This window comes from Mustela erminea, chromosome 7, assembly GCF_009829155.1.
Source record: "Mustela erminea isolate mMusErm1 chromosome 7, mMusErm1.Pri, whole genome shotgun sequence".
In the NCBI taxonomy this organism is placed as follows: domain Eukaryota; kingdom Metazoa; phylum Chordata; class Mammalia; order Carnivora; family Mustelidae; genus Mustela; species Mustela erminea.
In genome coordinates, this window is record NC_045620.1 from 28,768,226 (window position 1) to 28,781,152 (window position 12,927).

Here is a 12,927-nt window from a genome sequence, read left to right on the forward strand (position 1 = left end):
AAGATTTTATTTATTTATTTGACACACACACACACACACACACACACACACACAGAGAGAGAGAGAGAGAGAGAGAACACAAGCAGGGGGAGTAGGAATGGGAGAAGTAGGCTCCCTGCTGAGCAGGGAGCCCAATTTAGGACTTGATCCCAGAACCCTGGGATCTTGACCTAAGCCAAAGGCAGACACTTAACAACTGAGCCACCCATGCACCCAGAAATGACATTCTAATATGTCTGTGCCTTTTAATTTGTGTTCTCTGAGGAAAAATTCTGGCCTATGAATTGCCTTCTTCTAAGCCAGGGAACCCCAATCAGCAAAGGCTGACGTAGTGTCGGGGACACAGCCTCCTGCACAAATCTGACTACCGGGCCCATCTACCCTTCAGCATTCCTCCCGGAAGAGCACCTGTCTGCAGGAAAGGAGTAGAGCAAGTGTTAAAAACTCCAAAAAGTCAGTCGTTAGCCCAGTACAACTTTCTGTCATGTCCTCTCAAGGGGAAATGCTGCTGTTCACGAGGGACTGCCCAGCACAATAGTGACCATTTGGTGATGGGTGGCTGCCCAGCCAGATCTATCAGGGGATAGGCTTGCTTTTATTCTTAGCTCTTATGTTTGTTGCAATGTTCCCTGTTATTATCCCAGATGAGTATAGGTGTATAGAAGGTTTTCCTGATGAACCAAAAACCTAAGTCAACTAAGCCCATGGAATAGCAAATCCCATAAGATAAAGAGGAACAAATTCTACCATACATACATTGTATCTGAGAGAGGATCTGCTTGAAATTCTGATTCTCACAGCAAGGTTGAGGCTATGTAGGATAAAATGGGTGGGTAACGAGGCAGGTCCAAGGGACTTTCAACCAAGTTTGCTTAAGAGAAGGATGTACATGTCACTGGTTTCCGTAACAACTACCTCAGGGATTGTTGGGTTTTATATCAGAAAATAAGTATCTTTTTTGTTCAAGAAGATACGTGAATTAGAAGAGGATATTCTGGTTTGAGAATTGAGTTCCCACAAAGAGTTCTCAAACAACATTGGCAGAGGAGTCTAGCCACAGGAAGTCAAATGTCAGGGTAGAAAACGTGGTTCAGTGGTTCATTGTCCAGATGATACCATGTGTGCTTGCTGTGGACTCTGAATCTGGGGGGAAGGCACCCTGGGTATAGTTCAATTTGAATCATCTTGGCTCTTTCCCCTCATTGCATTTCTACTACCTGTGCCCCAGCCCAACTGAGGCCAAGGTTCCCCTGGGCTAACAGTAGTGGTATGCACCCTACAGGATGGCCAGCAATACCCAGGGCAGTGCGAGTGAGGGGGAGAGTGCTAACTTCACGTTCAGCTTCAAGATGTTCACCAGCTGGGATTACCTGATTGGGAATTCAGAGACAGCCGACAATAAATATGCCTCCATTACCACCAGCTTCAAGGTAGGTGTCCCAGGGTTGTTCCCACTTCCTCGAGGCATTCTGGGTCCCTTTGCTCATTAGGAGACTTCACAAAGTTGGGGCATGATAGATAAGATCCCCAAGTAATTTGTGGAAAAGGCTTTACCAGAGGTGTGAGCCGCGGTCTCAAGCCTTCAAGAAAGAGTGCCCATGACTGGTACCCACATCTGTTTCGTAATATGACAGAGAATCTTGGTTGCTGGGACCTAGTCCTGACTGTTTCCTTGTGGAACTCTTTTCTGCCAGAGAAATTGGAAGGAATCATTTGGGGCTGCACTTCTCAACCTTTGATGCATGTTTAAATCACCTAAGCAGCTTTAAAAATCTTTGGGGCCCAAACCCCCAGAGATTCTAGTATAATTGGTCAGGGGCTGGGGGGGTTCCTGGCATTAAATTCTTTAAAGGTTCTCTGAGTGATTAGAAACCCCAGAAAGAGTTGAGAACTTTGGTTTGTGTGGGTGGAAGGAGTCAATTAAATGTGCAGCAACTTCCTACTTAATTACCTCATAAATTTATTCACAAAAGACATGTGAAGTGGCCTACACATCTCTATTTTTTAGAATAAAAGCAAACCTAGGGGTAAACGAATGAATGAAGACAGAAGCTAGTATGTTGAAGAGCGACACATCTTATTTATTTCCTCTATGTCTATAAAAACCATTCGGAGTTCTTATAGTTCAATATGTCTCCCATCTGATCAGACTTTCTTTCCCCCAGGACCTACCGAAGGTCAGATTTACAACACGCTTAATTGCCTTGTCTTCTTCCCTCTCCTCTCTTCTGGCCCTTCCTGGCAGCTTCCCTCTCACCAATACCTACAAAGGGCAGGTACACCCACCAGGGGCAGAGCTTGGGCTGAGCAGCTCACTACATGGGTTTCATGAGCCCACAGTCCTGACAGCTTGGCAGTGGGTAATGCAGGGAGCTGACTAGGCTCTCTTCCCTTCTCCTTCTGGCAGCAGTTGAGCGGGGGTGGAGGGGGTGAAGGGGGGGGGAGGCACTGTTGGAGCATCCAAAGGCAAAAGAGGGGTCAACGGAGGCTTTGCCTCTTCCTCCAGACCTACCCAAGAGAGAAAAAGAAGGTCAGTGCCTATGTCTGAAGCCCTTTGAACATCTGGCAAGGTGAAGGCTTTTTCTCTGAGTCTATTAAAACCAGAGATAATAACTTTATATAACAGAGCATATATGAAAACTGCAGAGCTAATGTATATTAACTGCTTGATAAATTAGTTAAACCTGGACCTGAATACAGTAACTGTTCATTGATTAGAAAAGTCTCCTTCCCAGTACTTAGGTAATCAGGAGACCTCCTTTACCATCTTGGGTCCACCATGAACTATTTCTGTCTTCATAGAGAGTAACTGATGCAGGATGCAAAGTCTATAAAAAAATCTAAGGGTGCCTGGTGGCTCAGTTAGTTAAGTATCTGATTCTTGATCTCAACTCAGGTCTTGATCTCAGAGTCATGAGTTCAAGCCCTGCATTGGATTCCATGCTGGGCATGAAGCCTACTTAAAATAAAAATTAAAATTAAAATTAAATATATATATGACTATTATATTTTTATATACAACAGCAAAATAGAAAATAATTTTTTAAAAGAAAATAAAAAATTATTATTATTATATTATATTATTATTATTATAAAGAAAAATTATTTTCTTTAAAAAAGAAAATAATTTTAATCCCATTTACAATAAAATTACATAAAATTCTTAAGAATAGAGTTAACAACAACAAATATAAGACATTTCTGAAAGAAATTAAGAAATCCTAAATAAAGGGAGATATACCATATTCATAGATTAGACAGGTATCAACAAATTATTGTCCAGGGGCAAATCCAACCTGATGCCTACTTTTGTAAAGAAGATTTTATAGAAACAAATCAATGCCTATTTATTTCCATATTGTCAGTGGTTACTTTCATGTACTATGGGGTAGTTGAATAGTTGTGAAAGAGACCACATGGCTTGCAAAGCCAAAACTATTTACTATAATGGCTCTTTAAAAAGAAAAAAAAAAAGATTTTAGGGGTGCCTCGGTGGCTCAGTCACTGGGCGTCTGCCTTCTGTTTAGGTTACGATCCTAGGGTCCTGGTATCGAGCCCCACATTGGGTTCCCTGCTCTCCCTCTCCCACTCCCCCTGCCTGTGTTCCCTCTCTCATTGTGTCTCTCTATGTCAAATAAATAAATAAATATCTTTTAAAAATAATTAAAATTTTAAAAGATTTCATTTATTTATTTATTTGAGAAAGAGAGTACAAGTTGGCAGAGGGAGAGGGACAAGGAAACACTGCAATGAACATTTAGCCTAATGCAGTGCTCAGTCTCACAACCCTGAGATCATGACCCCAGCTGAAATCAGGAGTTTGACACAACTGACTGAGCCACCCAGGTGGCCCTACTATTAGAATAGAAAATGTTTGCTGGCCCCTGAATTAGAAGACTCAGTATTGTTAACATATCATTTTAATCTATTTGCTCTATAGTTTTAAAACAATCCCAGTCAGACAGTTGCTGAGATCTCTCTGGGCCAAGTATCTATGACATGGGTGATAATAGAAATTACTATGTTGGTTTGTTATTGGGGTTATGAGGGTGATACAAAACAGGTGTTTAGCACCACAACTGGCATACAGTAGGTATTCAATAAATCTAAGCTTTTGTTATCACGTGTACCAAAATGGGAATAACAACAAGGTATATCTTCTGAAAGAAAACAATTCTTGAGGCGCCTGAGTGGCTCAGTCGGTTGAGCACTGGACTTTTCACCTTGGCTCAGGTCATGGTCTTGGGGTCATGGGATTGGGTTGCTTGTTGAGTCCCATGTGGGGCTCCATGCTGAGTGAGGAGTCTGCTTGAAATTCTCTCTCTCCCTCTCCCTTAGCCCCTCCTCCCCCACTTGTGTGCTCTTTCTCTCTCTCTCTCAAAAAATAGATAAATAAAACTTAGAAAGAAAGAAAGGAAGGAAGGAAGAAAATTCTCCATAAGGCAACAGTGCTCTGCAGCACCTCCTCTGGATTATTTCATTTATGATAATATACTAAGCAGTCGTTTCAGGAACCCAATTTGTTCCTAGCCTGTCCTTACTCACATCTTATTTCCACACATTAAGGAATCAATAGTGGATGAACAAGAGAGTAACAAAGAAGAAAATATTCATCTGACAAGATTTCTCCGGGTCCTGGCCAATTTTCTTATCATCTGCTGTTTGTGTGGAAGTGGGTACCTCATTTACTTTGTGGTGAAGCGATCCCAGGAATTCTCCAAAATGCAGAATGTCAGCTGGTATGAAAGAAATGAGGTAAAAAGGCTGTCTCTGTAGAAGTGAATGCTGAGAGCAAACATGGAAAATTATACTGGTTCCTATGCAATTCAGCTGAATTATTGAAAATCTAGATTATAGGACATATTTTGGGGTTTTTTTAAGATTTTATTTATTCATTTGACAGAGACACAGCAAGAGAGGACACACAAGCAGGGGGAGTGGGAGAGGGAGGAGCAGGCCTCCTGCAGAGTGCAGAGCACAATGTGGGACTCAATCCCAGTAGGCCAGATCTTGACCTGAGCCAAAGGCAGACACCCAATGACTGAGCCACCCTATTGGACATATTTAAAAAGTGAAATCACATCCCTTTCCAGTTAAGTAGCATGAACATTTGAAAAAAAGAGTCACGTCTTATTAGTCTCTTATAGGTTATTAAAGCTGGATTATAATTAGCATGTCAGTCAACTGAATAATAAGTTGTCTTAGCACCAACTATTAAAAAGGTGATCCTTTCTTCACAGCTCTACAGTGCCATACGTCATAAATCAAGTATAAAGTTAAATCAAGTATCTGTTCATGTATGAGTGTGATTCTGAGCTCTCTATTCTATACCACTGATTTATTTACCTGTGCCTGCCCTAAGAAATACACTGATAAACTATGCCTTTAAAGTATGTCTTGATATCTGGTAAAGTGAGTTCTCTCATCAAGATCTACAATAAAACTCATTAAAGTTTCATTATGGTTATATTGAGTCCATAAATCTCTTTTGGGAACTTAACATCTTTAGTAGTTAGCAAAATGGCTACAAGTTTTTCCCCATCTTATATTCCTGTATTTCTTTGCAATATGATTTTCTAGCTCCTCTCATGAAGAGGTAGAATCTGTTTCCCCACCCTTGGAATCCAGCTAGGTTAGCCATGTGAATTGCTTTAACAATGAGACAATAGCAACCATGATATAAGTAGACTTGAAAAATGCTTGTGTTTTGGAACTTACCCTCTTAGAAACCCTAAGATCTCCACCATGTGAACAGTTCCAGACTAGGCTGTTGAATGATGAGAGACATATTGCTCAGTTATCTCATCACTCTACATGACAGCCAGTCAACTAGCAGACATATGAATGAAGTCATCAACCATCTGAACCATAGATATGTGAATGAATCCACATGAGACCAGCAAAAGACCACCTACCTAAGCCCAGAGAAAAATTACTGATCTACAGAATCATGAGCTAGCTAAATTAAATAATAAAAAAGAATCTCTCTCTTCCCATGAAGCAAAAAAGGATAGAAAAAGAAATGTGCAACTGGTAGGACAAATATAAAGCATAAAATCAGATAGATTAATGTCAGTGATTACAATAAATATAAATGGATTAAAGCTATGGTTTAAAAGCAATAATGGGGCACCTGTGTGGTTCAAGTGGTTAAGTGTCTGCCTTTGGCTCAGGTCATGATCCCAGGATACTGGGATCAAGCCCCACATTGGGCTCCCTGCTCCAGTGGGGATCTGCTTCTCCCTCTCCCTCTCCCTCTGTGCTCTCTCTCTCTCGTAAATAAATAAATTCTTTTCTTAAAATAAAGGAAATAATCAGAATGAATGTTTTTAAGCTACATGCTTTTACAGTTAACTTATCTAAAACATCAGATCACTAAGGTATGAGAGGGATACAAAAGATGCCTGAGATGGATTCTGCCCTTAAGCAGATTGCAGTTTCCTTAGGAAGCAGACTTGACAAGAATAAACCAAAACATGAACAGCAGTGGGCAGGAATAGTGATCAACTAAGATGTTTTGGTTTACAGATGTGTGCCAGGTGGAGAGTTCTATGTGAGCTGGAGAGGCAGGGGGACTTTGTGGGAAAGGCAGGAATTAGGCTATGCATTAAACACACAGGTGAAGAAGGGCGGTGGTGGATGTGGTGCAGTGATGCACCACAGTGATGGCTGTCCAGGTGGGAAACACTGCATGAACATGTGTGAAGGTGATGAGTAGCCAAGCCAACAGACAGTGTGATAGAGTATAAGGGTGTCAGAACCAGCCCAGAAGAGTCGACCCACCTGCACTTTGGTCAGCAGTTCAAAGATTTACTCTGTACTAGATGAGCAGTTTTACTTGAAGAAAAAAAAATATTCTACCATGGTCAGGTTCAGTTATACAAGTCAGGATTCTCCCAAAATTGGAGCCAAATTTAGTGCTTACCAGGCTCCAGGCTAGCAGACTTATGTCCACAATCTCATCTGACTCTCACAATAAAAAACTGTCATTCTCACTTTACATGTGAAGAAACAAGAAACTCAAAGAAGTTATGTAACTTGTCCTAAATTACAAACCCAGCAAGGGTTAGAGCTGGAGCTCAAACCCAGAGAACTGACTCCAGATGCCATACTTTTTACCATGTCCCTCTGCTGTTAGTTCCTTTCTGTGATCTCAGCTTCCTGTCTTCCGTGCTCCTGAGATAAGAGCTACCACAGTGACTCTTGCCCAGCTCATGACTTTGACTGAACACAAAGAACTGTTCCATATGTTAACCCATTTATTTCTCAAAGAAAATTTGCCATTTTTATCAATACTAATAGCAACAGTCATGACAGCATCCAGTCACAGAGCAATTATGATGTCTGGGACATAGGCTGACAGTTCCAGGCATGTTGGCAGCTTAGTCACAGTCACACAGTAAGTTGTGGAGTCTTGAGGGCATCTCCAGAGGTGGAAGAGGGGGCAACAAGGAGATGGAGATGCATGGCCCTAGGGTGATACAGATGGTGACCAAACAAGTGATACAGATGACCCAAGTAATCCAGGATTTACTGATTTCTCAGGTAGAAATTGTGATGTCCCTGCTTGGTATGTTTTGTCCCCCTTTGTTTGAAACCATTGCTGCTCTGGAGAATTATCACCCGCGCATTGGACTAAAGTGGCAGCTGGGACGCATCTTTGCACTCTTCTTGGGGAACCTCTACACATTTCTCTTAGCCCTGATGGATGATGTTCATCTCAAGGTAAAGACCACAAACTCCTCTAATCCCTGGTGCCCATGAGATTTCCTTTTTCAGCTATATTTTCCTCATGCATAATCCCTATTAATTAAAGAAATTTTGGAAAATTGAGAAAAGTAAAATGAAGAAAAAAGTATCCCCAGAATCCTATTACCCAAATACAACCATTGTTAATGTTTTGTTGCAGGTCATTACTGTCTTTTTTTTAGGTAGTCTCTTTGCCATAAAGTAAGTGTCTATTGACATGATATCTCATGGTTGACCCCACCTTCCATCACTGCTCACTAGACGGTCATGGAGCACCCACTATATCAGGCCTTGAGGGTACAGCAGACAGCAAGACACAGTCCTGTCCCAAGGATATTTACATCTCGGCTGGGAGACAGACTCATTCAGTATAGCATATTGTGGCATGTGCTCCAGTGGGGGCAAGCCCAGGGAAGCATGACAGTCCATAGGAGGGACTCCAGAATTCCCCCCACCCAACCTGGGGAGTCTTAGTAGACATTGGAAAAAGCAGAGGGAACAGCTGGTGCAAACAAGGAACTGTAGGATAGCAAAGAATAGAGTGGAGGGAAGAAGGGGAAAATGAATCCAAGGAAAGGGTCAGATGATGATGGTCCTCTTCCCCACCTCTACCTTCTCATTACGGAGCTGTATGAACTTTTACCTGAGTTTAACAGAAAACTATTGGAAGATTTTAAGCATGGAAGTAACTTGCCTACCCCTCCACCTTCATCTCTGGCTTTCATCCTACCCTAGTGAACTCTTCTGCTCTCTTGAACCTCACACTTCCTCCGTGGGACAGAATTTTCTCTTGCCTGTCTCTCCACTCCTCTCCCCATGTTTAACTCATTGACTAATCCTCCCTGAGGTTCTGTCTCAGATGTCATTGCTTCCAGTAAGTTCTCTGTGGCCCCATGGTCTGATATGGATTTCCTTGGTCCCATATTCCCTATGGGAATATTTCCCATAGCTCTTATCACTCTATTCTATAATTGTCTGTTCACCTCTCTCACCTCCAGACTGTGAACTTTCTGAGGGAAGCCTGTCTTTCTTTTTCACTCTTGTGTCATCTCTACCTTACATGCCTAGAATAGATCCTGAAAAACATTACTCTCAAAAGAAGAATGATCAGCATCCCACTGGATGATAGATGATTGGATGGATGGTTGGATGGATGGATGGACAGACAGATAGTAACTTAGAAAAAATCTCACGGAAAAGACCCAAGGACTTCAGCCAAATGCCCCTTCTCCTGTATAGACTGAAAGGCTGGGGAGGGCATTTCTGTAGAGACCACTGAAAGGTAAGGCAGAGGCTAGGTGGCAGACTGGTGGCATATTCTAGCTTTAATTGTTGTTCCCTTGGAAACAATTGAACCATCCCTGGCTCCTTCCAACCCCACATTTCCATCTTTCATTCTAGCTTTCTAATGAAGAGACAATAAAGAACATCACTCACTGGACTCTGTTTAACTATTACAACGCCTCGGGTTGGAACGAGAGTGTCCCCCGGCCACCCTTGCACCCTGCAGATGTGCCCCGGGGTTCTTGCTGGGAGACAGCAGTGGGCATTGTGAGTAATTACGTTGTCCTGCAAAAGTGATCCCTGTTCTCGGTTCTTTGTTATTTCTTTCTGGATGTTTCTATTTTTAAGACACCAAAATATCAAGCCAGTATTTCCTAGGAAACTTTTACCTTTTCTCTTTCCCATTTTTTTTTCAGCATCCCACATACTTTTCTACATGCTCCATTCACCGGTCTAATACCACTTGGATTCATTTAAAGTCTTACTTCAGATTTCACTGAAAGCCTATGGTTCTCCATCTCAAAATAAGCCTATGGTTCTCCATCTCCTAAAAACTGGAGGCAGGATCCGTGTCCATATATGCATCTGTGCATTTTTGTAAAGAGAATTGATGGTTTTCATTAGTCCCAAATATTAACAACTACCATTTCACCTTATGCACTGTCACCACCATTCCAGTAGCTTGCATAGTATGGACTTCAAAGGCTAATGTTCTTTGCCTTCCTGGGCAGAAACTTGAAGTATTTTCAGGTAACACAGGGATCAGCTGTTCTTTCTTCCTCAACTCCATCTCCTGCCCAGGGCTTTCTTTCCTATGCCACCACACTGAGATGCAGAGTTTATTACTTCTTCATGGGTTCCCTGAAGAACCCAATCACACAAAGCATTAGACAGCAGTGTTTTTAACTGAGGGTGGTGAAGTACAATGAAGGAAGGGATGTATCACATAGCCCATCAAACATTGCCTATAAATCCACCAGCAGATACTTTCCTGTAGAAGAGTTCCCTTCCCGTGGGGTCCTAGGAGACTTTTTTCCCTAGTTCCTCCATGGAGGGCTCAGACTTACCATTTCTTATCTCTTCTAGTCCAGATTCCCCCCATATTCTTGAAATCCTCCTCCTTTGTACATTCATGTACAAAGCAATCCAGCTTTCCAAGCTCCTGCATTTCTAAAGCCATCACAGGGTATAATAGAGAAAGAGTCTTCAAGTCAATAAAACCCACCCTCCTTAGAAGGCAAAAGAGAGTCCATTACATACATGGTTCCTTTGGAATACTCTGCAATAGAATTTCTCATGTCCTGTCTTGGACCCTTGGAAGATGTCTCTCTTGCCCTCCTCCCTGAATGCCCGTCACTGTTCCCAACACTGGTTAAAGCTTGTCTCTTTCTGAACATGTCAGTAATGATGGGTTTGAGCTGTTACATCCTGCTCACCTGTATCCTTCACCGCTTCCACCCCAGGTCCCAGAGCATCACCTTGCACAGAAGAGTAGACTTGATACATGTTGGTTTGTCTGATACTTAGGAGCATTAACTTGAATTCTTATTGAGGAATAATCCTGAAAACTCATCAGCCGTTCATCCAGCAAACATTCATTAATCATCTTGAAGGATACAAAAATGAATAAAACAGACCCTGTGCCCCCAAGGAACTCCAAGGCTATTAGACAGATGTCTTAAAGGTTGTGATGATGCCTGGTAGATCTTTTCCAATTTTTTAAATTAATAAATTATATACACTCTATAAAGTAGAGAAAAACTTTGCTTTTGGCTCTTCTACTATGTGCCTCATGAAAAAACCTGCATTATTATCTCTGTATGACAAGCCAAAAATCCAATTAGCAGGAGATGAAGAATGCTGGCTCTTGTCCCCAGGGACGATGGTCAGATTCAGTGGTAGCTGGGGGCAGCTACATTTCAGAGGAGGTGCAGGAAGCAAGGAGGGAGCCTTTTAGATCCTCTCTCTGTGCAGTAGTGCTGATAACTGCCATACACTGGGCATTGCCAATGTCCCAGGCAATTTGCATGCATAATTGCTAAGCTTCCCAATAACCCTGCAAGGTTGTTATCACTATCAGCTTTGAGAGGCTCAGAGACTATTCCAAAAGCAAAAGATGATTGGTAACTGGGAACTAAAAATAAGGATTTTCCAAAGCCTGGGGTCCTTTTTCTGTACCATCTCTGTGCCACCAAGAACCAGCAGGTCACAGAAAAGATTCAAGTGGGTAGGGAAGACTTTGCGTGACTGCAGTCAGCTGGGAGAAATGGACAAGGTTTGACCCTGACCATGCTTTTTTTTTCCTGTGCTGCCCCTTGCAGGAATTTATGAGGCTGACAGTGTCTGACATGCTGGTAACGTACATCACCATCCTGCTGGGGGACTTCCTGCGGGCTTGTTTTGTCCGGTTCATGAACTACTGTTGGTGCTGGGACCTGGAGGCTGGATTTGTAGGTCACCATTTCATGAACATCCCACAGAGAGGGGTCTCAACCATCCTATCTGATATAGTCAGATGCATTCTTGGGCATTTATTTGGTTAATTGATGCCAGTCTCTGCTCTGCAAAATAGTGAAGCATTTCATCTTTATTTCCTTTAAGTGACCTATTTGCCTTCCGAGAGGAAACTCCACTTTTCCCGCCATGTAATTAACAATATGACCTTCCTATCTCACATTTGGCCTATGGGAAGGGTAGATCACATGCTTTGGTACTGAGCAGATGGTAGTAGAGAAATGCCGAAGTGGCATCAACTCTCATTAGGGATGGCAAAGACCACCCTCCTTTGGAGTCCATACCGAGCAAGGTATAGGAATGGTAACAGAAGTGGATAAGACAAAATGGTAGTTTCTTTTTTTTTTTTAAGATTTTATTTATTTATTTGAGAAAGAGAGAGAGCAAGAGCGAGCACGAGGGATGAGGAGAGGGAGAAGGAGACTCCCTGCTGAATAGGGAGCCTGAAGCAGGGCTTGATCCCAGGATCCTGAGATTCATGACCTGAGCCAAAGGCAGACACTTAACCAACTGAGCCACCCAGGCAGCCTAGAAATGGTAGTTTTTAATTTTTGAGACTATAATGAAATCCTGGGGTGGGAGAGGGCAGGTGGACCTGAATGTTTCAGAAAGTCTTGGGACAAACCAAGAACATAGTAACCATTGGTGCTATCTTCTGGATTATGCTTTGATAATCTCTTTGCACTCATTCCCTCCACCTGAGATACTCTTCTTCCTCCCCTACCTGGGAAACTGCTTTTTCTAAATGTGTGTCATCTCCTTTCTGTAGTGGCCTTCTGTGATAAGGCAGAATGTCTGGCTTCCTCTGTCCTGTGTGTGTCTCTTCCACAACACCTCACTCGCTATCCCTATAAGTCACTGTTGTTGGGGGCTGGGAGGGGCACTACCCCTTAAGTGATCTCCATATCTGGTTTACCCGTGTCATCTTCATCATGACCTGCAGTAAGGTACCTGGCCTAGGTAAGGGCTGCAGTACAGGTTTCTGTCATTTTTTTTTTCTTTTAGTCGTCAGCCACAATTTTGCACAAGCCTACTCAACTTCTCTTCACAGTGAGGAAAACTTCATAATCTCGTCCGAGAACAAGGTTGAAAGAACCTCATGTTCAAAGAAGATGCCATCTTTAATAGGACAAAAGGAAACTGCTAAGATGTCATTGCCCTCAAATTAATTTATAAGTTTAACAATATCCCCAAATAATACTAAATTTCAGTCTAAAAATAAACATGTAGAAATAGCCAGGAAAAATTTTAAGACCGCAAAATGAAAGGGACTAGACCTACCATTATGTTAAAACATATTATGAAGCTATAATAATTAAAACTAGTACTAGGGAACAGCCAAAGTTATCAATGGAACAGAATAGAAAATCCAGAAATACA

The 12,927-nt window shown here is 42.2% G+C and overlaps 1 protein-coding gene across 1 annotated transcript in view; it reads left to right on the forward strand.

The window, feature by feature from the left end:
• Positions 1-12,927, forward strand: part of TMC2 (transmembrane channel like 2) — a 50,527-nt gene that overhangs the window by 20,497 nt on the left and 17,103 nt on the right. Inside the window, exons 8-12 of the mRNA XM_032353745.1 lie at positions 1,283-1,430; positions 4,567-4,755; positions 7,546-7,725; positions 9,151-9,300; positions 11,355-11,483. Coding sequence (XP_032209636.1) covers positions 1,283-1,430; positions 4,567-4,755; positions 7,546-7,725; positions 9,151-9,300; positions 11,355-11,483 — 796 coding nt within the window. The remainder of the gene's footprint in view (positions 1-1,282; positions 1,431-4,566; positions 4,756-7,545; positions 7,726-9,150; positions 9,301-11,354; positions 11,484-12,927) is intronic.